The following is a 24,540-nucleotide window of genomic DNA, read 5'->3' as shown; positions in this document are numbered from 1 at the left end:
CCCTGGACGTTGAATTTAAGACTAAATACAAGCCGTCAATCTGACCAAACTATTTGGACTTGATAAACAGATTACTGGCCGATATCTAAGAATATAAGCCATATACATAGCTGGTCACGGATCGATCGATCCATGGCTGATATAATATCTATATGATGCGTACAATTTGCAGAGTTTATATGGGTTTTTATTATTATGTCGCCATATATCGAATTTAATAACCGGACAGTCTGTCAAGTCATGATTCCTTATTTTACATTCACAATTTTATCACCGGCTATTGAAAATTTCGTGTGAAGTCATAGAAATCGCCACATTTGACGGATAAAATAAAAATTCATGGTTTTATTTATGATTTGATTTTGGTGTTTATTCTTGTTTTATTGAACTCTTTAGGGACATTTGATTATGCAATGGAAATTACGACTATTTAGGCATATTTATTAGATAAAACAAGTTTACAACGGGGTTTTTGGTGGTCAATTCTATAGCCTGGAAATGCCACTTAGCCATTCACCGATATCGCCGCTATTTTGTTCCAGCCATTGAATGTTGTACTTGATCGTTTCCAAGGCCACCAACCTGGCATTCGCACCAGCTCCGGCTTCCGGATATTTGGCAAAAAATTGCTGAACTTCCTCGAGTTTCACCTGGCTGGCAAAGTATTTAGTGATCTGAGAAATTAGGCTGCCAAGATTGCGGTTGTTCAGATCGAAGCGGGCGGTTAATTCTGGCCAATGCTCGCGATAGTATTCCCAAACTACAGGCTCACCAACGGGATTATTGGCAAGATACTGAACGCAAGTGAAATAGTCTTGAGATCGCACCACACTCTCGTCCTTAGAAGCCAATTCCAGAAAACGATAAATCAATTGGGCATCCTGAACACCAGACAGACCGTACATAAGCTTTAGTTTCTCGCTGGCATCGGTTTCGCTCTTGAAGAGATCGAATAGCTGCTCCCAACTGGATTCGCTGCTCAATTGTTGCATACCAAAGTAGTAGACAATTTCGCGCAAATCAGGGGATGGTTTATTGGCATCCGTTGGATTATTTAGGTAATTATTAAAGAGCTGTGCGGCTGTGGTCAAACAATCAGGCAAACCTAAGGAACAGGCTGCTGAGATAATGGAAACCCGCAGGCGACTGAAAAAAAGGGAAACTGATCAATACAATTTAATCCCGCAAGTGATGTAGAGAACTTACTTTCTCAAATGATCATCAGCATCGACTGTCCAACCCACTTCCTGGTAAACTGTAATGACCACGGAACGAGCATAGTTCAAATAGGCAACGTAGGAATCGTCATACATAAGACTGCGACGCAGTGTCTTAAACTTTTCGGCTGCCACATACCAAGGAACAAAGTCACGCTCCAAACCCAAGAAGGCGGTCATCTCAAGGGGAATGCGATAAGACAATTGACTGGCATCGGCCAGGGCAAAGGCATCGTCCAGCAAATGCGCCCTATCAGCTATATCAAATCGATTGATATTCGTGATCAAATCCTGAGTTATTGAGTTCCAAATAGACTCTTCATAATTGACACGATAGAAGCCCATTTGGTGAACATTAAGCTTTAACCATTTTACATCAGAATCCACAGTCACGCCTACTGAATCCTGGTCATAAGCAAAGATTAAACTACTAGCCTCTTGGCCACTTTCAAACGTATCAAGAATATACGTTAATGGGACACTCCATTTATAGTTAAATACACTAGTCTCGAACTCCTCGTTATAGCTGACCTTGTTGGACAAGAAACGTTGCTGGGTAATTGTGAAACCACTATCACTGCTACGGGTCACATTTAGAACTGGATAGCCCATTTGCTCGGTCCAAGTGCGCATCAATAATTTCACGTCAGTTGCGGTATATAGAGCAGCAACCTCCGACAAGAAGTCATCGGTCACTGTGTTTAGGTACTGATGTTTTTCCAGATAGTTGGTAACAGCCTGCTCAAAGATTTCCGAGCCCACAAGATTCTCCAACATGCGAATAACCGAACCCCCCTTATCATAGCTAATCGTATCAAAAATTGCAGTAATTTGATCCGGTGTTTTCACCTCCTGAACAATGGGATGCGACGAGAGTTTAGCATCATATACCAAGACGGATTGCAGAGTGGCACTTTGGAATTGCTCCAGCTGAATTGTGGGAAAAGAAATGAATCAGTGATTCAATTTTTTCTTGGCTTGATTAACTTACCATTCCCCATGCGGGAAAAACGGCATTTACACCCTTGTACTGCATGAAACGGGCGAAACCCTCGTTTAGCCAGAGATCATTCCACCAATCCATGGTGACCAGATTTCCAAACCACTGATGGGCTATCTCATGAGCCAAAGTACCGGCAATAGACTGCTTGTTGGCAGTAGAACTGTAGCTCTCATCGTACAACAGAGCTGTCTCTCGATAGGTAACTAAGCCCCAATGCTCCATGGCTCCAGATGCAAAGTCTGGTATGGCAGCCATATCCAATTTGGGTAGTGGGTATGGTACTTTATAGTATTGAATATAATACTCGGTTACAGCAACTCCAAAATCGATGGCAAACTGAAGTTTCTCCAACTGTTGCGGTGTGGCATAGGCTTGCATAGAGAAATCTTCTCCTATGCCATTGGCCTTCACAGTTGCGGTCTTGGAATCAAAGTCAGAGATAATGATGCAAGCTAAGTAGGTACTCATCTTAACGCTAGTTTGGAAAACAGCTTCAGTATTTTCACCCAAATAAATAGATTCCTAAAGGGATGAAAAGGTTTCTGATTAATCAAGCATGCTAGTAAGAGTTTTTGCCATTTTCTCATACCGATTGCGGCATATTGGAGACAGCATGATAAGAGCCAGTGGGATGGACGACTGTAATTTGGAAAGTGGCCTTCTTGGCTGGTTCATCAAAGCAGGGGAATGCCTGTCGAGCGTATGTTGGTTCAAATTTCGTAGTGGCAATAGTTCTATAAATTAGATTCATTGCATAATTTTAGGCTCGGATAAGAAACAAACATTACCACTCACCTTGGATCTCCGGCTTCTGTTGTATAAATGCTGCTGTAGAGACCGACCAATTTGTTCACCATTTGGCCATTGAAAATCAAGCCCAAGGTAATGGTTGAACCAGCTGTCAATTCTTCCTTCATGGTTATAATTAGAAACTGACGCTCGGTTTCCAAGACGTAATTATCAATTTCATGGTTCAACACATAGACGCTTGTCAACTCCAGCAGATAGGAGTGCAAAATAATTTGATTTGTATCCTTCAGCACATTAATACTGATGGTTTCTTGTCCACTAAAGTTGCCTGTCGCAATATCTGGATGCCAATAGAGTTTATAGTGCGTGGGCTCCAGTGTAGTGGGCAGGCGATAATCAATCTATCCGCAGAAAGAGAAAGAGATAGGGAGTGGTGTTAAGCCGTTTTTTGATAAGTCAACGAATGTGTCACCTCATCATCACGTCGCACACGATCCTTGGCCAAGTCACTGGTTCTGCCACTCAATGACTCGTACATGTCTATTTTGGCCTGCACATCTGCCAAATCGGCCTCCAAATTGGCAAGTTGCACGGCAACCACAACGGTGGCCGTGGCAAAGGCCACCACGGCCCAACTTAATATCACCTGCAACCAATAACTCGACAAAAACATCTTCGCAATTCCAAATGCCGCAAGTAACTGAAAAGGGGACTGGCCAGCAACGTCTCAGTCGGTTAATTGTGGTAAATGTATTGCTTTTGCCTCAATAACTATTCTTGATTGTAGGCACTTGAAACGTTTTATACCCCTATTCAATCATTTGCGATAATTTTGGCTTAAATTATGATTATGACCAACAGAATCGGCAATAGGGAAACAACTGAACTATTGGACGGACAATGAATCTGCACAGAGTGCGGCAGTGGAACAGTAACAATTATCAAATGTTAATCGAATTACACTGTGTGACAATATATTCTTTTTTTTTATCACGGGTCAAAGTCTCAGCAAGTATGTATAGGAAAGGCATGTAAATTTCTTATGCAAGATATTTATCAACACACCTTTTCAAATATTCTTTACATCTAAACTTCTTTAAAAAATCTATTATAAATGTGATTTAAATTATTTCTTTCGAATAGAGCCATTAATTATTTGTTACCAAATTATTTTATTCGACAGAAAGACACAAATTACAAATGTGGCCAGTGTTGTAAAGTGCCTTTAAAGTTGAAAAGTTGTACCACTAACCATAGAACACATAGATAGGACAAACTCATGATTTTTTGATTGCAAACGCTAGCCTAGTCATGGAACCCCAGAGAACTTCGGGAAAACCCGAACGCTCTCACTCTCAATGAGAGCGTAAAATGGGGAGAGGGCAAAGCAGCTACGAAAAAATTTCAGTCTAGCACAGACTACAGAACGACGAAGGCAGGCCTATGTCGCTTGTGATTTCGTTCTGTCTATGTATGTGTACACTCGTCGGTACATGCTCAGGCTTCGTAGTATGTGTGTGACGTGAAGTTGTACAACATCGCATTTCAATAGCTCGCTCGACCAAAATTTTTAATTTTCGACAAAACAGCGACAATGCGAATAAGAAATGCCCCTGTGGAAAGAATATCAAGAAATATTGCCATCTTCTTCGTATGTATCCCGGTGGCTGTGCCGATAGAGTGTTCGCTTGGCGATCTGAATGTCGCTGGTTCGATTCCCAACTCGAAACCGACCATTAAGGTCTTTTTTTCTTTTTTTTAATAAAAATAGAATAAAAAACTAAATTAAGCAAAAGAAACAAATAAACAGGCACATTCCGATCGTCAAGCGAACACTCTACCAGCAGAGCCACCGGGATACATACGAAGCTGATGCCAATATTTCTTGATATTCTTTCCACAGGGGCATATCCTATTCGCATTGTCGCTGTTTTGTCGAAAATTAAAAATTTTGGTCGAGCGAGCTGTTGAGATGCGATGTTGTACAACTTCACGTCACACACACACTACGAAGACTGAGCATGTACAGACGAGTGTACACATACATAGACAGAACGAAATCACAAGCGACATAGGCCTGCCTTCGTCGTTCTGTAGTCTGTGCTAGACTGAAATTTTTTCGTAGCTGCTTTGCCCTCTCCCCATTTTACGCTCTCATTGAGAGTGAGAGCGTTCGGGTTTTCCCGAAGTTCTCTGGGGTTCCATGACTAGGCTAGCGTTTGCAATCAAAAAATCATGAGTTTGTCCCATCTATGTGTTCTATGGTTAGTGGTTGTACCATTATTTTATATTTTTAGATCAATAAATTAATATAGCGCCAAGTAATTATGGAGTTCTGATAAACGATTTTCTAGTATTTCCAAAATATGTGAAATTTCCTTGTACCTATGGAGTGTTCTTGATTAAAGCTAATGCAATTTTGTCACACAGTGTTATTTGCGCAATATTTCACATTTAAACAAAAATGCAAAGATATTTTTCCGTAGGTAAACAGCGGTTAGTTATCAGCCATGTCTAATCGATTTTCCCTTGTTACCCAATCGATGGTCTAAATATGTATACATATCTACATATTTGTGACTAGTTCAACGTAATTGCTTATTTATAGAGGTGTAATTTTGTTTTTTCCCCACTAACTAGGGCTAATCTTTATTTTTCAATGGTTCTTCACATTCTCATGTTTGTTTATAGTGGCAATAAGATAATAATTATAAGGTTATTGGATAATTATTAATGTCCAATTTATAAGGCTATTTATTTGGTCTGTTGTTGCTTGTCCAGCCAGGCGTCAACGCTATCTAAATTCTCTTGAAGCCACACAATGTTGTTTTTCACTGTCTCCAGAGCACGTACACGGGCCGCAGTGCCAGCTCCGGCTTCAGGATATTTCTCAAAGAAATATTCCATCTCCTCGAGCTTGGTTTGTGTATTAAAACGAGCTGTTATCGAGGGTATTAGATTGCCCAAATACCGTTCGTTCAGGCCGAAACGTTCGACCAATTGCAACCAGTTCTCACGTACATGCTCCCAAACAAGTGGCTCACCCACCGGATTGGCTGCTATATAGCTGAGACAGGTAAAGTAGTCCTGACCCCTCACATATTCTTCATTCCAGGCCAGATTGATATAACGCTGAAGCAACCATGGCTCTTGGACAGCTGCCAATCCGTACATCAACTTGGACTTCTCGCTGGCATCAGTCTCATTTACAAACAAGTCCCAAACCGATTCCCAAGTTTCCTGATTGCCCACCGACAACATGCCGTAATAGTAGACAGCCTCACGCACATCAGGATTGGGGCGTACATCGGGATTGGCCAACCAGCTATTGAACTGTAGGCCAACCTCGGTGAGGCATGCCTCCAGGCCCAACGAGCACGAAGCACTCAAAGCGGTAACACGAAGAAGACTGCAAAATATGGCATAAGTACGTCTACTTTTTGGTGTCATCAGTAAGAACTTACTTGTTGAGATGTTCTTCATCCGTTGACCAGCCAAGGGATGTGTATATTGGTTCAATCAACTCTGTTGCATATGCCTTGTATTTCTTGTAGCTACTAGTGTAGTATAATGTGCGCTTCAGGGATGTCAATCTCGAGGCGGCCACACTCCACGGCACATAGTCCGTTTCCTTTTCCAGATATTTAGTCATATCGAAAGCTGTGGCATAGGGCAATTGTGTAGAGTCGGCCAGGGCGAACGCATCATTTAACAACGAGGCTCTATCTCCGGCACTAAAGCTTTTTGGCTTAGCCACAAGTTCATTGGCCAGAACCTCCCACAATGAGTCATCATAGTTGACACGATAGTAGCCCACCTGGTCAATATTGAACTTGATCCAATCCACAGCGCTGGTCAGGGTTACAGTGACTGTGTTCAATAGGAAGGAAGATGGCATCAAATGTGGTACTTAATCATGAGATTCAACTTTGCATACATATGACCCAACTTACTTTCGCTCTGATCGTGATAAAACCAAACGCGCTGGACCGTCGCACTTGCGCTGGTCGCATATGTGATGGGAATCGACCAACGGTAGCTACAGTATAAAAAATGTGCGAAAATTTTCATCAGATACGCCAAATGCAACTCACTTGAATTCCGAATAATCGTGGTCTTCATTATAGTCATTCGGATTGGCCAAGAAACGCTTCTGTGTCAATTTGTATTCAGTGTCTGAGATTTTTTCTATCGTGACGACAGGTAAGCCCATCTTATGAACAACAACAACAACAACAATGATAACAAATGGGTTAACAGGATAGAATTTGTTATGGGTAAGTTATTTCGGATTACCTGCACAGTCCAGGTCTCCATAATTGCGGTGACATTATAGCCCAAACCCAATTTATCTATTTCCGCAAAAAAGTCTGCGGTTTCTGCTGTCTTATATTTATACTCATTCAGATAGTTGGTAACTGCCTGACGGAAAGTTGTCTCGCCCAGAAAGTCTTCCACCATACGCACCAAGGACGAACCCTTGGAATACGTAATGGTGTCAAAGATTTCTGTTATCTGATCGGGGTTCTTAACAGTTTGTATAATTGGATGAGAACCTAGAGTGCCATCCAACGTGAGTACAGCATGCAAGGTGCTAGTGATGAATTGATTGCGCTACAGATAAAGTAAAATGATTTTATATATTCTAATAGACTTAACTGCTAGCACTTGCCATTTGCCATTCAGGGAAAACAGAATCTACACCGAGATACTCTATAAAACTGGCAAAGCCTTCGTTTAGCCAAAGATCATTCCACCAATTCATAGTAACTTTGTAGTAAGAAAACAAAGAATATTCACATCTGATTGTTCAGAACGAAGCGGCTATAGAACTTACCCAGATTACCAAACCACATATGAGCAAATTCATGGGCAATCACACTGGCAATTCGCTGTTTGTTTGTTGTCGAACTTGTCTCAACATCGTACAACAGAGACGTCTCACGATAGGTGACTAAGCCCCAGTGTTCCATGGCCCCCGAGACAAAGTCAGGAATGGCTGCCATATCGAGTTTGGGCAATGGATATTCAATTTGGAAGTATTCAATATAATACTCAATAACACCTTTGCCCACATCTAAGGCAAAATCTGTTTTATCCAGTTGCTCAGGTGTGGCATACACACTCATGGTGAAGGGGTCCCCAATGCCCTTGGTATTAATCTCCACTTGCTTGGCCGTGAAATCAGAAACAATGAAACATGCCAAATAAGTGCTCATTGGTACACTCTCCGAAAAAGTGACTTCTGTAAAGGCACCTTGATTAACTTCCGAATCAATGTCCATGTTGGAAAGAGCATGATAGTTCCCATCGACGGGATGCACCAGTGTAATCCTAAAGCTGGCCTTCATTGCTGGCTCATCAAAGCATGGGAATGCCTGTCTAGCATATGTGGGCTCAAATTTCGATGTGGCTATCCATTTGCGAATATCGTCTGCCTTCAAATACGACGAACTGTACAGCCCAACAATTTTGTCGGCCATCGAACCCTCAAATCCCAAATGCAAAGTTATTGTACTGCCCTTCGTCAATTGTTCTGACAATTCAATAGTTAAGAATTCAGTAACCGAATCGAATATGAGATCTCCTTTGATTTCCACTGACGAGCCGTCCGATTTGAGTACAGATTGACTGGTTATATTCAAGTACAACGAATGCAAAATAATCTTATCTGTGGCTTCGTTAACGCTAATGGTAATTTTTTCCTGTCCACTGAACAGACCCGTCTCGGTATCCGGAAATAGATAAAGATCATAATGGGTGGGAGCTAAATCACTTGGCAAACGATAATTGATTTCCTCATCCGGTGATGTGGTAGTAGTAGATGTAGTCGACGATTCTCCTGGTTGTTCAGTGGAAGAAGATTCCCCGGGAGCTGCTGTAGACGTGGATTGCCCTGGATCTGCAGTGGATGAAGATTCCCCTGGAGATGCTGTGGACGTGGATTGCTCTGGATCTGCAGTGGATGAAGATTCCCCGGGAGCTGGCGTGGGAGTGGATTGTCCTGGGTCTGCAGTGGAAGAAGATTCTCCGGGATCTGCAGTGGGATTACTACTAGTCGATGTTGGTGGTGCCACTGTTGATGTTTGCAAACCCGCTTCCAAGAGATCCAATTTCTCCTGAGCCTCGCGTAGATCTTTCTTTAGATCAGCCTTCTGCACGGCCAACACAATAGTCGATACTGTGAATGCAGTCAATGCCAGGCTCAGGCCGATGGCAACCAATTTTGCTGTAATTATCATCTCGCCAAAGTTTTGCGCGTTAATCCGGCACGGGCAAAAACTATAGCGCTACTAAGCTCTATCAATAAGCGTTAACCGCAAGGTAACCATTCTATAAGTGGAATTCTATATCTTAATTGGTAACGTGCGATGCGATATGGCAACGCACTGATTGCTAATCTAATCGACAAAGCCTCTAACGGTCTCTCGTTCTCATAGTACAGACACACGTACTTTGTATACAGATAGACGGTTTGTGAAATTTATGGGCCAAACCGTTGGCCGCGTGCTTTGATTAAACTTAGAAATGCCAAAAACAAAACAAAAATCTGCTTCGTTTTCCCCAGTTCAGTTTACAAAAACCCGGCGCCGGCGCCCAAAGTTTCCAACTCCTTAAATATCCATGTGTGACAATGCTAGAAAACCAATTCAGTAAATTTTTTTTATCCTCTACCTGAATATCGCTAATTTATCCTCATGGTTTCGATGTGTGTGCGTGTGTGTGTGCGTGTACTATCCCGGCGCTTAGGTCCTAAAAAACCCTTTTCCGGTACTACGTGGCTTCGACCTAATTAGAGAATTTGGTATTTTCATTGTGTTAAAACCCAAACAAGATATTTTCCCAGGCATATTATGTACTCTCTGGGAAATCAACATGATGTTGACTTTATTCCTATAATGTTTAGATCGTTATTGTTCAAATGCCATTGTATTTAGGAATTGTGACTTAATTGCTCTTTATAAAAATATGTAACATTTTATATATAAATACTTAACAACTCGTTCACGTTACAAACTCCCAATACCAAAATCCTTTTGCGGGAAAGTGTCCTTATCATATCTCATGATATCATAGATATGTAGTCTGTAATGTTTGTAATTGTAGGAAAATAATCGTTCTATATATTCAACCAATTATTTAATAAATACAATTTAGATTTTATTGTTATAAGTGAAAATTAATGAAATTTTAAAGACATTTTATTAGTATTTATAAAACTCCAACAGGATTTATGAAATAGTCACATCAAAGATCATATTGCTACATTATCCTCTCGATATTGCTTTTAACCATTTTTGGGTCTAAGCCCGGTATTAACTTCTTGCCGGAAATACCAACAACAATTCCGACTTCATACCGGGGTATTCACAACAGCTTACCGCAAAGCGCAATTAATTTTCCAAATTATATCCACACAAAACATTTTGCTCCGATACTTATTTGTCATATGTTTTGTTATATAATTGGCTTGCCATTACGACAGGCCAAAACGAGTCCCGGACGGAACGAGGACCACGGGACATTGATATTGTGCATTTCAGTTTGGGAAAATCCTGAAGTGTGAATGGAATTTGCACAGAGTTCATTCATGAGCACGTCCAACCCCGCATGATGTCTACCTGCTTAAGCGTGGGAAAGTTGGGCGTTCGGCCAAAGGCACCTAAAACACTGGACACGGGCCGCTCAGACAACGGTCAGTCGGTATCGGCAGGTAGTCCGGATAAAATTGGGCTGCTCCGCAATTGCATCGCCGCCTTAGACTGATGGGTTATTTGTTCGACGCTGGGAGTTTTTGTATACAAAAAGAAAAAAGTCCCAAGTGGGAAAGATAAATTTCCGGTTTTTCGGTCCAGTCTCGTATTTCCCACGGGTAGATCCCGACGGGCGGCCCCTCGTCCGAGTATAAAACCTGGACGAGGACTCTAATCAGCAATCAGTTGAGTCAACGACAGTCAAGAGATAACATCAGAGCATAATGTTCTTTATACACATATTTTTGAGCTTTGCCAGCTCATCGGCGGCCATTGTTGAGCCGATGAACTATTATCAATACACACAATTCCAGGCTCCTCTCTCCTGGGAGGCCATCACTAGCACTAGCTTGGAGCAGGCATTATCCCATTGCCAGGAGAACTTTAAGTGGCAACGTTGGAACTGCCCGAGCACTGATTTCGTCAAAAGGAGAAAGAATGCAGGAACTGGAGTCATTCCGCTGGATCGTGAAGATGTCTATGTGGCTGCCATTTCCATGGCTGCCATAGTTTACACACTCACCAAGGATTGTGCGAATGGTGTGATTGCTGGCTGTGGATGCACAAAAAATGCCCTAAACGTACCCTGTGCCCATGAGCCGGCTAAGGCATTGGAACAATACGAGAAACGATTTGGCCTCGGAGTGGGTGCAGCTGCTCATAATCAACGTGTAGTTGGCGCCCTACTGAAGCAATCATTGGAGGAGGAATGCCGCTGCAAGAAGTCGAGTCCACAAGGCAAATGCCTGGAGGAGCAATGCGTATCAGTGATGAAACCCTTCGAGTATGTGGCTCAGGATTTACTACAAATGTACGACGATGCCATTCAATTGGATACCACAATTAGCAATCTAAAGATTATGTGGCAAAACATACCCTTGGACTCCCTGGTCTATATGCAGGACTCGCCCAACTATTGTGAGCCCGAGGCCAGTGGCCGTTGGTCCGGCACACGGGGACGCCGTTGCACCAAGGATAACAGCGGTTCGGCCGAGGAGCGACTCTCCTGCCAGCAACTATGCCGAGTCTGTGGCTATCGCGTACGCACCCAGCACGTTCGCATGGAGCGTCGTTGCAATTGCAAACTAGTCTGGGGATTCCGTCTCCAATGTGATGTCTGTGTGCAATTGGAACGACAATACAGTTGCTACTAGAAGGGAGCAGCAGGTGCTTTCCTTTTATTGGGGGCGCTGGTTGAGCCCCTCTACATCTATGTATATCTATTATTTAGACCTTAAGTTGTTATTAATTTATTGCCAACTAAAAAATACAAAACAATAAAATATCAATCATTAGAAATATACAACTTATGACCGTAAATTTATATTTCCAATGCTAGATTTATTTACCCGGACACGAGCAGGTGATATTGTCGATGGTTTTATCTAATCGCTACAAATCAAAACAGATCAATATATAAATTGGATTTCACTGGAATTTCGATTATAATTGTTCACTGTAAAAAGACTTGAAAGACGACAATTTTTCTATATATTTATTGCACAGTCCATACAACTAAAGAAACCACAAATCTTGTGTGAAACAACAACCCATTTAGCTTATCCATGTTGTCGGTTTGCCTTCCACCCGATAGCCATTGTAGGCAGCCGCTGCCGCCGAAGACGCGGCTGCCGCCAGCTCAGAACGCCGACTCGGTTCGCCAGCCCAATAGGAGGGCACCTCATAGCTCTGGACCATTTTATTGCTGTTCTTAATGGCCGAAATGATGAGCAGGAAAATGGCCAGTTTACCCACTAGTATGGATTTAACTAGCAGCAATTTGAGTTTCGTCACCAGAAATGGCACAATTGCCGATTGGATAAGAAAGGGCAGGATGAATAGGGGTAAAACTTTGGTTATCATATCGTACTTCTTGCCACGGCCTAAATAAATTAATGAAATTGGTTAAAAGAATGAATTGAGAGGAGGACTCGGATTGAACTCACCTTCCTCGCTGTTGTCTAAGCTAAGCCAACGGGCGGCGACAATATCTTTAAGATTCTCGCCATCCAGTTTCACATGGACAATGTCATTGCTCATGTCCAGACTGACATTTAGGCCGGGTCCCACTTGATACCGCTGCATGTTCTCATTCTCCTCCTCCAAAGTTGGCTCTGTATTGACTTCGGAATCTTCATCGCGTTTCTTGTTGTTGTTGCGATATTTGCGCTTACGCTTGCGTCTCTTTTTGCCCGAAGTCCCCTCAGTGTCATCATAAATGGTTGTCTCTGTTTGTGCCTCCAACAAGACTTCGGCATTGGCATCGTTACGCATTTCCTGAGCCAAAGCATCGACATGTCCATCGGCAATGGCCTCCACTTGCTCTGGTTCTGCTATTTCAGTTGCCGTTGCACTGGCCTCATTGTTGGACATTTGGACAGCACTAACGCGATCCCGTAGACGCTTCTTGTACTCACTGGTCGTCTTATTGCCCAAATATGTACTCTTGTAGTTCTTGTAAATGCCCATGAAGATTTGTGTGTTTTTTTTCAATGCCTGCTTATCCTCAGGCTCGTAGCTGCTGGCCAATCCCCGTGCCGCTTCGGTTGCAATTTCCTCACTAATAGTTGTATCCTGGCCACTGGCTAGCATTGTGGTCAGGGCATAGAACAATAGAAATCTTAGCAAGCCACTCATCTTGTTTGCATATCACTGAACACTTGGATGGTCTAAAATCTGAGTCTTAGTCTTTCTGCACGCTGCGATGGCCAGACACAAAATGTGGCATGATCGCGGTGCGCCAAGCGTTTTATCAACTCAGAAGAAAGCAGACTCCAGCCAGAAGAGCCACTCTCTGGCATTGGAATTGGGCACAGCAGCCACAATGCAGCCAACTAGCCAGCCGGTGTCACTTGCCAGCCAAACAACAACAACAACAGCAACAACAAACTAGTTGCTCGAGTCAGAGGCTAGAACACGATTCTTGTGCTGAATCGGAATCCTCTTCAATTAAATTGCCAGGCAATGTATGTTGTGTCTCTGTTGCAAATATCTAGAGTAGGCCTGCAATTTCTCACTGATCTCGCTCATTGATTTCTTTTAGCTGTAATTACCACCATTCCTCCCACCATACCTTCTCCTCCGACTATTGCAACAACTTAGCCATAAATAATATTGAATTGAATAAAGACTCCTAACGGTGGCTGTCGTCATTCTTTAGCCCAATACCGCTGGCAATTAACTCTGACGACCATTGCATGAGAAAGTTGTTTAACAAAATTGGTCCATCGTCTTGGCTTCACAGTGTTAAGATGTTGATCTCTTTGGCTATGGCGAGGGTATTTTTTGTCCCCCTTCAAAATCCAGAGTAGAAAGTAAATTCTATTGATACGAGTACGAAAAATCCGCTTAGCATATTTGGTTCCCTCAATTACTTTCTCATAAATTATTCCAAAAACTTTACGCATTCATATTATATGGGAATTCAAAAAGTAATTCCATAAGATGATCTCCTATGTTCCCTATATTTTGCCTAGTTTAACTATAAATTAAATTAAAAGAGATTTATAAGCTTTCATGGGTGTTAAAATAAATATCATAATTTATTTTTTTTTTCAATATATTCTAATCTATTTTAAAGATTTTGTAAGTAAAAATAAATGAATCAGAAGAATCCCAGCAAGTTTTTAAACTCACCAAATCGGGAAAGAGACATTGAAAGATTGTATTAGGAAATTATGGTATGTACATATATATTTTATAATTGCAATTTAGGCTAGCACTTTTTAATTTTAAACTTATATACTGAAGAATATAAACTAATTATGAGTCCTTAAAACTCTCTTAATAATATCATTGAAAAAATTGGCCAAATGATTAAAATGTTTAGAAATTTCTTTAAGTATTTAAAATAATTCTTTTAATAATTTACAGTATTAAATATGAACCATAATTTACTACTTATTAAGCGCAGCAAATGTTTATAATCTTTAATACATTTTTTACAAGTTTTTTCCTAAATATTACTTGTTTAATTTAAAGTTTAAAAAAAAACGTTAAGTCTTTATTTCTTTGCTGGCTGATTTTCGAGTTGTTCTTGTGCAATTTGTTGTTGTTATTATGTTTTTTTTTTTGCTGTTGTAATATTTCAAGAGTTTTACACTCTCTATTATCGAAAGTGAAGGTAGAGGCATGTAGGCTGTGTGGGTGAGGCCTATGTATGTAGTATATAGTTTATACATACATATATGTATATGTATTGGTATTTTATCAATGATAAGCCGTTACAAAAACAATAAATCAAAAGAAAGGTTGTAGATTAATATGCGGCACCTTATTGTTAATTAGCTGATTAATCGTTATGGCCATGTGGATGAAAAACGAAAAATGAAAGCGAATTGACTGTTGTCCTCAATATATGAGCACGCGTCGTGAAAGAATGCCCATGAGTCCGAGCCAAGTTCCTATGCAGCACCACCATCTATCTTCACGCCACCAAATGCGTTAACATGCCCCTAAAGGGCGGCAGTGAAATGCGTATTCGTGGTGCGAGACAGATTCGGCATCGCTGACCGTTGGGTCTGGCACGATTTGCTTGTTTTGGTGCACGTTCGTGCGACATTGCTATGTCCGGCTGACGAATTTCAAGTAGTTGCCCCCCGTCGACGCTAACTGAAGCCCATCTAGACTCAAGACCCTATGTCGATAAAAGCCAAGTTCATTGTGAGTAAGCCATTCAATTGTGTGCAAGTGCCGGAGCCGAGCAGTGCCCCCAAAACGGATTACGAACGAACTCAAACAAAAAGGACTAATCAATCCATCGAAATGGCTGCTGTTCAGAAAATTACTCTAGCCCTTGTGTGCCTGTGCTTCTTGTGTGATATGGTTCTGTGCCAGCAGCAGGCCAGCAATAATTCGGAAACGGATTCCGATGTGGCTGGTCAGTAGCAATTGAACTGAAGTGGAGATTGTTGTTAACTGTTTTGTTTTTATTATAGAGAGCCGCACATTTGGCCATCATTTTTTGCGTCGCATTAGCTTTGCCCTAGTGCCAGGAGCATTTGTTGTCGGTGTAATTACCACCTTGTTGGCCGCTCTCACTGTAGTCTCCATTAAGGGTCTGGGTGTGGGTGTCATCTTGCTGGTGCTGGCCATCGGACAGATGTTATCCCGTGCTCTGCCCGTTCAGGCAGCTGCTGCTTATGCTGCCGCCCCAGTTCCCGCCCCCGTTCCCGTTGTCTACTCCCATTCCCATACACAGCAGCCCGTTTGGCTGGAAAAGGAATGGTAGAGCTGCCAATCAATAAGCAAGACAGAACAAAGCGGAATCTTAAATGGATGAGGAAGAGCTGGTAGCAAGCCAAGTTATACCTCAGCGAGCATGCAACCAAATAATAATTTAAGTTTAGTTTAAATTATTTATTTAAAACCAAAACAAAAGAAAAGAAAATTAAATTAAAAATATTTAATACAAGCAATGACTTTGTCCAAAAAAAGAATTGCTATCTTTCTGTTTCAACATTTGATGGCTTGATCACGGAAAGTGAAATTTTATCACTCATTTCGTATGCCAATCAGGCAACGATTCACAGTTCTTTTTCAATTGCTCTTCCGTCTTGTTGGGCGTCCAGCTTTAAAGACGTGCTCGCCCCCATCCAGCACGTAAAGAAAGTCCAAAAATGGGTCACACTTAGTCGAATATGAAAATGAAAAAGCAAAAAACAAAAAGAAAAATAGCTATTACTAACAGTATAGATTTCACTATTTATAATCTAACTACTCCTATGCCTCATTATGGTCGGCATTTAATTGATAAACTCTCACTTGATTAAACTAAAGCACTTTGCTGGCCATCTATCTTAACTGGGCTTAACTTGGCAACTAACTAACCAGCTAATTACCCCGTGTAGTTTGAATCCGGCTTCAATTGTTCCACTTTGTGACAATTTAGCAATCTTGGCTAATCATAAAAATTGATGACAACGAAGATGACATACACTTAAACTAAATATTATAGTACCTACTAATTGTCTCGTTTTGGAAAAAGTGTTTCGCGATTAGATAAAGACTCTTTTCCCATTTACATTCAAGTGTTGATGGTCAGGGAAAATATTCAAATTTCATATAGGAGTAGATAGATAGATAATAGAAATTCTCACTAACATTATCAGATCATAAAAATTTCTAACGCACAGCGGGGAATAGTGTGGGTTACTCTTACTTGTTGGCGCATTGCTGACATCGTTCGCCTGTCTGATATACGAGACAAGTGTTCCAGTTTCAGAATTGAGTTCCCACTAGTTGACCATGACAGACAAAGCGACAGGCGACTGCGACAGCTGTGAAGTGCCCGATAAAATGACAAAAACCAACGCAAAGATAAGAGACCATACTATCGCCTAGTAAATAATCCACACCAATGCTAATAATCTGGAGTGAGCCAAACAAAAATTTGGTAATACCAGAAAAGAAAAAATGGAATAGGCAAATAATTTAGAGAAATGGGCCAGGCCAATAGAGAGCGACAACGACTATTTGACCTGCTAAACTAAATCTAAGTAGTGGCAGCAGTCTCTGCCAAGCCAAGTGAAACCAGTTGGCCAGAGGAAAGCGGTCGAAAGAAGTAGCCATGTAGACACCATTTAGTTGGCTGCCAAGCTAAGGATTGTCGATGCTCTGATCTTAGACAAGCGTTCAGTTTAGCTCTGTGGCTGCTGCAGTGCAGTTGTGTCCAGTCGAGTCGAGTCCAGCTAATAACAATTCGTTATCCAAATCGATATGCTCGTCCATTTTACCGTGCCGGTCCTGTTCGGGCTTGGCATTTGTCTCGTTTCAGGCCAGGCTCAGGAGCAGCAAGAAGCAGAAGCATTGCCACTTAGCCAAGACATGAACCAAGACGAAGCTCGTGCCCATCTGTCAAATAGTGTGCCATACTTTAGGGCGTCAATTCCCATGCGTGTATATGAGTGTTTGCGGGATACAAGCATGTTGCGATGCACAAAACTCTATGTGCTCCAGAAAATGGAGGAACGCAAGCATATGCCACATACAGCCAATCTGACCAAGGACTTTCTCGATCAGTTCTTTGGCGAGGAAACTCAATTGGGCAGTCTCGTTTCGGACAAGTATCAAAAAATGTCCGAGAAGGAGCTAAATCTGCGTTTAGTGCAAAACTTTCAGCGCTTCTTCAAGCATCGGGATCTTAAGTTACACATTTTACCCGGAATGCTTTTAAAAGTTATACCCAGCAAGGAAAATAAGTTAAAGTTTACCCTAAAGAAGAGTAAGAAAACGATATTCTGAAGGGATCTCAGTAAGTAAGCCTTATTATTTCACTCACAGACATCAAATCCCGGATGGGACGTGCACGACGTCGCGAATCCGATGACCTGCAACTGAGTCTAATCAATCTTCCACCCATGGGTGGAGTTGGCGGCAGCAGTGGCAGTGTTGAGACCTATGAACCCGAAGCAGAAGGCGACTCCAAACAGCAGGGCTTGGCTGGTGGCTCTGGCGTAGGTGATGGCGGTGTTGCAGGTGGCAGTGGTGGATTATTGGGCAAACGGAAACACAAAAAAAACTCCTATAAGGTGACAATGCTGCAGATGGCTGTACCAATTCTGGTGCTACCAGTTATATTGTTGGGCAGCCTTTTGCCATTTATTTTGCCGGCTCTAAAAATGGCCACCATTTTGTCACTTCTTATGAACAATGGCGCTTTCATGGCCGCACTGCTCTATGCGGCTCGAACTCAGGCCAATAACCAGGATGAACAACATATTAGCTATAGTTAGCCCTACCATTAGTTCCATCTATACTGAATTACTACTATACTCAATAAAGACTGTCATTGGCTTCAGTTTCCACACTATCAATAAACATTTTTGTAAATTGTCGCTGAGGTTATTCATCAATGTGTTTAGATTCAATTGTGTTAGTTAAACTTCAACACAAAGTTAATCGGATTCAGCTTTAATAATTAGAATACTAATGAACTAAAAATTCAGTTCACATTTATTTAAATTCTATAAAATTTTTAGTTTTTATAAATCGTGTAGCTTAAGACCAATTATATTTGGGTTTGATCTAGAGAGAAAGGTGGCAGTTTAGTCTTCGTTTATTTAATATTTTTTTTTTTTTTGGCCTGGTTCCAATCTCATAATAGGATTTTTTCTCACTTTTACATATAATACTTTATTTTATTATAAAAAACAACAGTGAAAAAATCAAAATTCAGGTTTTTAAAAGTTTTCTTTTAGATTTTTTTGTTTGTATTTTTAACAATTGTTTTTTGTTTTGTTTTAAGAAATTTACAATAGGAGAGCATTTGTGCCTATATAGTATAACTAACAAAAAATTTACACACATAAAAAGAGTCGATGCTTAAAATATACCTTAGTAAGTACTCTTAAAACTAGAACCTCTTGCGTAGACATACATTCATTTACATATATATAGTTGCTCAGTAAACTGAACGATATAGGCAAATTTAGATTGGAAAACATTTTTTTTTATAATTAAGATAAAGATACAGTTTTCTATTTGATTTTGCTGTGGTGAAAATTTACTTGTGTTTTTTTTTTAATTTTTGTTTTTGTTGCAAACTCTTTGACTAATCTCGAATAGTTTTATTTGGAATTGAAGCCATTATTTGATATAACTTTTTTAATTTTGCCATGCCATTTATCGTTTGGCATGCGCTTAAACAGTCGACAGGGACTCGACTCCTCCTTATCCTCCTTGGAAAGGGGGCTAAGATTTTGTATTCAACAGACACCATTTTGTTTTTGTTTGTGTTTTGTTTTGGAGTATATAAGCAATTAATATAAATACTGCAGTCCCGATTTGTGTTTATGTTTCTTTCGATTTTGTAAGATAAGTAAACTGCGCTCTAAGACGCTCTAACACCCTAATCCTGTTTGCATTCGAGCTCACTGTTTACAATTGAAGCACCCTGGCGATCCTCTTCGCTAATATCCTTGTCATCCCAGCCCCAAACGGCAGTCTCCTCCAGATCATGATCCAGATGGGCAACCAATTCGTTAGAAGGAGCTGTATCATTGTTATTGGCATCGATTAGAGCAGCAATATGTGAACCATCTCCAGTACGCAGGACACGCTTGTGGACCATGTCCTTTGACACAAACTTCAGATCGTAGGCTTGACCTAGAAATCATCAAAAAGTTAGTAAACTTTGGTTTGGCATTCATCTGGGTTAGCACAAAACTTACCAATCTTTGCCATCACATCAATGAAAGCTGTGGTCCAGTTGTAGCCATAAGTGCCCAATTCAGCTGCTTTGTAATCCCAGGGGAAGACATGATGATAGTTATGCCATCCCTCGCCGAAGGTGATGGTCGACACGAGTTTAGTGTTCACCGAGCTGATGTTGACATCGTAGGGTTTCATGCCATAGAAATGGGCAGCACTGTTGACCAACCATGTGCCGTGCAACGAGAAGGTATAACGCAGAATGGAGCAGGTGAAGAAGCAGACGCGCAGCGATGTGCCCATGCAATAGTATGGGAACAACATGGGCAGAACAAAGCAGCAAATTGGCATAATAATAAAGTAGAATCTAAAAGCAATTTGGAATTTGCATTAAATTTCGAGTTTTAGAAGACGATGGATGAGACTCACTTCTTTTGGAACATAACCACGGGATCCTGTTCAATATCACTCATATCAATTTGTTTTCCCTTGCTGGTGACATCGGGATGCTTCTTGCACATCAGCCAACCCATGTGGGCAAAGAAGAAGCCACGACGCGAATTGTGAGGATCGGCATGTGTATCGACAAACTTGTGATGCACACGATGATCACGTGTCCATTCCCAAATGCTGTTCTGGAAGGCCAACGATTGGCACAGCATGAGGAAGATGCGCAATGGCAATTTTGCTTTGTAAGCCTTGTGAGACCATAGACGATGCACTCCAGCCGTAATGCCCAATCCGCCCAAAAACATGGTTATATAAACTACATAAAGGCAGTTGAAATAAGCTTAAGAAATTTCAAAGTCTATTAATAATTTACTTACTTGGCACTATCTCCAGATACGCGCTTTCGGCATAGATCAAATATCCTCCATATAAGGCCATCGAGTGGAGAATGATGAAGAGGACAACATTATGCCAGACAATTTCCATTTCATAGGGTTTAACAGCTGGTGATACCTTTGCTTCAGTGGCCTTGGCCACCGAGGACTCCTTGCTCTTGATCGTTGACGATTTCACAGCTGCTGACGCTCCAGAAGCGGAAGCGGGAGCGGCCATCTTATTGTTGTTACCATCGGCAATTGCCGTTTCGGCCAATATAAAGGTGCTGCCTATTAAATTGGGTGTCATCTGCAAAATGCCAAAGTATTTTTTAAGTCAATTGAAGTCAAGTCAAATGCCTCTCTATATTGACATTCCCACAGCTTATTTCCTGATTAATGGCCTGTCACTGGCAGGTCTTTGTCTTCCCCCTTTCCTTGAGAGATGATGCAAATTATGTATGGGTGTGTGTGTGTCGGTGTGTGTACACCTCATTTCGTATGCTTGGCAGGCTCTTTCTAGCTTTCCTCATAAAAGGCATCCCAGTCATCATCCCTGGCCCAGCTGCACAGCTAATTATGGACCAACTCGAGGTGACTGCTACCAGATTGATGCCAGAACAACTTTAGCTAAAACAACAGCGACCTTCGGCTATTTGAATGATACTCAAAACTGATACAAAGATAGCAAACAGGAAGTTAAATTCGAAAATCCAAATTCAAAGAAACAAAAAACAAACGAAAAAAAAAAAGAAACACAAAACAGAAACAACAACAACAACAGCAATCGAAGAGGCAATCGATAATATTTTTTTTTAATTTATGTTTTTCTCTTTCCATATTAAACTGTTTTGCATTTTACAAGTCTTCCTATTCAAAATTAAAACTGAAAATGAGTACAACAAATTTAATGACAAATAAATTATTGATAATGAATGAAAATGTTAATTACTCAACTTGCACATACATATTGCGCATACGCCTAGTATGTTACGATTTAAATCATAGACATTTGTGATTACTTTTAGTATCTATGTATATATTTATTTTGCTTATTTGATTAATGATTATACCTTATCGATTTGGATATCAGCATTTGCTTAGTCAGCCATCGGCAAGAGCGTTTTAAGCATAGATGGATAAGTTTTGTCAAACACTCGGTTAACTAAAATGGCCACTTGGAAAATCGTGATTTGTGGATTGTAACCATATACCGCAGATGCAGATAATTGCATATATGTACATGCAACCGCCAAACATCAATTAAAAAGACTCTTCAATGACATTGACTTCAAACTTTAGTTGAATGTTTTTGGCCTGGCAACAGGTTTCCCACAACTACATAATAGACTGACTCTTCGCTACTTTAGAATCGGCAATCGACAATCAGCAACCGGTTGACCTCATAACATATGCATGTTATTTATTGGTATAAACAAAATTGTTCTTATTGGCTGAAAAGGCAAGTTTTGCTCCAAGAGATTTCATGTCATTAACTTGGCTTTGGTTCAATGTCATGAGACGTTAGACGTTTTGTTTTTAACAATATTTCTGATTCTAGTGATTTCCAGGTATTATTCACCCAAAAAGAGTTCTTTAAGCTAACCAAAAAAACAAATTTACTTTGAATGTTCTTGTTACTTTTATAGAATTGAATATTCTATTTACATTTACCTATTTTGACTTGAATATACAGAATTAAAGTATCGTATATCCTTCACTTTTAAGCCCTCTCCGTGCATAATATATTTCAATTTACTATTCTTTCTTTTGGAATCTTTTTTTACGCCAACTAGTGAATCTTCAAAGTGGCCAGGTAATTTTGTTTTATTGCATTGACACCCCCTGAAAATAGTTTCTAGATCCGTCCATGCTCTAAACTAGTGCACATAAATTACATACATAGATATGCGGTTGCATTCAAATCAAAAGTCACAAACTCCAAAGTTTAATGTCATTCCATACTAAATATTCAATAGAAAATATCTAAACTGGTAAATTGTGCGTGGTTCTTAGTTTATATATCTTTTTTTTGGTGCTTCGATGGCACACGAACCACATCAGCCACACGGTGGCTAGAAACTAGTTTTTTAGAAGTCAAGAACTCTATTTAATTTTAGATACGATGAGGCATAACGTTCAGTCAATCATTCTTACCGGATTATTAGCATAGTTAAATAACCACAAAAATATTCCAAAATTTTGCTTTTGTTTAACAAAAAAAAAACAGAAAAATTCTGAGAAGCCGAATCAAGGTTCTCTATTCTTAAAGACAACCTCGTGCACAATTTGTGATAGTGATTCTGTTTATGATATTGATTCAGACTCTGGTTTTCTAGCATCTCTTTAGACGAACGAACTTTGCTTTTGCCTGGACAATCAACACGTCACAATTGGACCTAACAATTCAATGTGTGTAGTTAGAACAACAGAACAAAAAAGAAGAAGATTTATTTATATATATTTCTATATAGTGGTTAGAGACCTGACTCAAATCTAATGCCGCTGTGATTGATACCAACGGCCAGAGCTTCCATTGATCGATTCGAGCAGCTCGCACGCAAATACGCGATGCCTGACGCATAATAAAATCAATCTTCCGACTGGGGATGGGGAACGTGACTTTGGTCTGGCCACAATTCGATATATGCATATGGATGCGGACCAATGGACGGACAAATGGACGACAGTTTGTAATATATGTATGTCTATAGCAACAGCACAGTAGTTCACATTCATATTATGCGTGGTGAGGCATCAATATTCATTATTGGTGTGTTCATATTGTATGTAGACATGCACGATAACTTTTTTCGCATTCGAAATTAGCGCGTTCGTCGATGAAAAAGAGATTCAGAAATCACAAAACAGAATCAGATACCATATCACATTCAGATTGAATAGAGAGAACAAAACAAAAGTTGGCAATGGTCATACGAAATGATCATTATGATGATAGTGATTATAGCTAGCCGACTCCTTTGGCGATTTCGTCATCGCCAAAAAACCCTATTGATTTCTATGGATAGAGATTCAATAGTGATATTTAAGGCTAGCATAATTTTTTATTTATTATGTGAAATACGTGAGTAGCCACAGGTTTCTTATATTTTTTTTTTTTGATTTGCGTAAGCAACAAACCATAGTACTGCTCTGTGTTTCAGGTGATTCACTAGAAAATCAAGCGATTTGAAGTGCCTCTGACGCTTGTCGTTCATCGAACATTTATTATAGGTGCCTAATGGTTTTTTTTTTGTTTTGTTTTGTTATTATTAATTTGGTTAAAATGTTTCGATTTTGTGCTGTGGTCAAACTTTTATGATAGCCTCGAAATGACTTCCGCAATATTAAAATGAGTTTCAAGAACTTCTAAATTTTCAATATGGAACTTCTAAGAAATTATATCTGTGTTCTATTTCCTTTCCTTGAAGATTTTAACACCAAATTATTACTCACCATTAAATTGTTTTTTTGGAAATCCAATTAAATGTATTTTTGGTTAATTGTCTTTTGTAGTTTTGTTTCGTTTTACAGGATAGAATCGTTATCCAAGTGATCACCAGACGAATTTAATTGATGCACCGAAAGAACACACAAGTTTTGTGTCGCACAGATAAAAGTTCGTTATTTCGTATCCTTTTTGAAGGATACTACTCCGGCTTATTGGGTCTCTTTAGTTAAACACATACACACACAAAACACCACACGGGCACGTCCACGAGGCGCGATGAATGCACGGCTTATGAAGTTACGGAACGAGTCGCAGTGCTTTTTAAGCGCCTAGTTGAAAGAATTCGCACAGAGACGATTGTTAGACGAATTGTCTGCTTGTCTGAGAGGGA

General features: G+C 40.4%; 6 protein-coding genes across 6 annotated transcripts in view; 3 read left to right on the top strand and 3 right to left on the bottom strand.

The window, feature by feature from the left end:
• LOC6650870 overlaps nt 1–18,523 on the top strand; it is a 31,596-nt gene extending 13,073 nt beyond the window's left edge. The window contains exons 2-3 of the mRNA XM_002073022.4: nt 17,500–17,946; nt 18,006–18,523. Coding sequence (XP_002073058.2) covers nt 17,550–17,946; nt 18,006–18,457 — 849 coding nt within the window. The 5' untranslated portion in view covers nt 17,500–17,549 and the 3' untranslated portion in view covers nt 18,458–18,523. The remainder of the gene's footprint in view (nt 1–17,499; nt 17,947–18,005) is intronic.
• Nucleotides 356–9,228, bottom strand: LOC6650874. Its single transcript, XM_023180107.2, has 13 exons — nt 7,808–9,228; nt 7,643–7,740; nt 7,267–7,584; nt 7,065–7,183; nt 6,924–7,009; nt 6,435–6,840; nt 5,727–6,379; nt 3,443–3,696; nt 3,016–3,371; nt 2,810–2,954; nt 2,209–2,742; nt 1,207–2,147; nt 356–1,146 (listed from the first exon to the last, which is right to left on the bottom strand). The coding sequence occupies exons 1-13, from the start codon at nt 9,210–9,212 to the stop codon at nt 486–488; spliced, it is 5,976 nt and encodes a 1,991-aa protein (XP_023035875.2). The 5' UTR covers nt 9,213–9,228; the 3' UTR covers nt 356–485.
• LOC6650873 (wnt inhibitor of Dorsal protein) lies at nt 10,820–12,021 on the top strand. Its single transcript, XM_002073025.3, has one exon. The coding sequence runs from the start codon at nt 10,949–10,951 to the stop codon at nt 11,876–11,878; it is 930 nt and encodes a 309-aa protein (XP_002073061.1). The 5' UTR covers nt 10,820–10,948; the 3' UTR covers nt 11,879–12,021.
• LOC6650872 lies at nt 12,279–13,361 on the bottom strand. Its single transcript, XM_002073024.1, has 2 exons — nt 12,671–13,361; nt 12,279–12,607 (listed from the first exon to the last, which is right to left on the bottom strand). Exons 1-2 carry the CDS (start codon nt 13,359–13,361, stop codon nt 12,279–12,281), a joined length of 1,020 nt encoding a protein of 339 aa, XP_002073060.1.
• Nucleotides 15,470–15,954, top strand: LOC6650871 (protein apnoia). Its single transcript, XM_002073023.2, has 2 exons — nt 15,470–15,603; nt 15,662–15,954. Exons 1-2 carry the CDS (start codon nt 15,489–15,491, stop codon nt 15,952–15,954), a joined length of 408 nt encoding a protein of 135 aa, XP_002073059.1. The 5' UTR covers nt 15,470–15,488.
• A 435-nt stretch (nt 18,524–18,958) lies between the features above and the next one.
• Nucleotides 18,959–24,177, bottom strand: LOC6650869 (acyl-CoA Delta-9 desaturase). The gene is made up of 5 exons (XM_002073021.4): nt 24,155–24,177; nt 20,702–21,008; nt 20,304–20,640; nt 19,895–20,241; nt 18,959–19,829 (listed from the first exon to the last, which is right to left on the bottom strand). The coding sequence occupies exons 1-5, from the start codon at nt 24,155–24,157 to the stop codon at nt 19,573–19,575; spliced, it is 1,251 nt and encodes a 416-aa protein (XP_002073057.2). The 5' UTR covers nt 24,158–24,177; the 3' UTR covers nt 18,959–19,572.
• Between the last annotated feature and the right edge of the window lie 363 nt (nt 24,178–24,540).

This window comes from Drosophila willistoni, chromosome 3R (assembly GCF_018902025.1).
Source record: "Drosophila willistoni isolate 14030-0811.24 chromosome 3R, UCI_dwil_1.1, whole genome shotgun sequence".
Classification (NCBI taxonomy): domain Eukaryota; kingdom Metazoa; phylum Arthropoda; class Insecta; order Diptera; family Drosophilidae; genus Drosophila; species Drosophila willistoni.
This window is presented reverse-complemented; position numbering and strand designations above follow the sequence as displayed.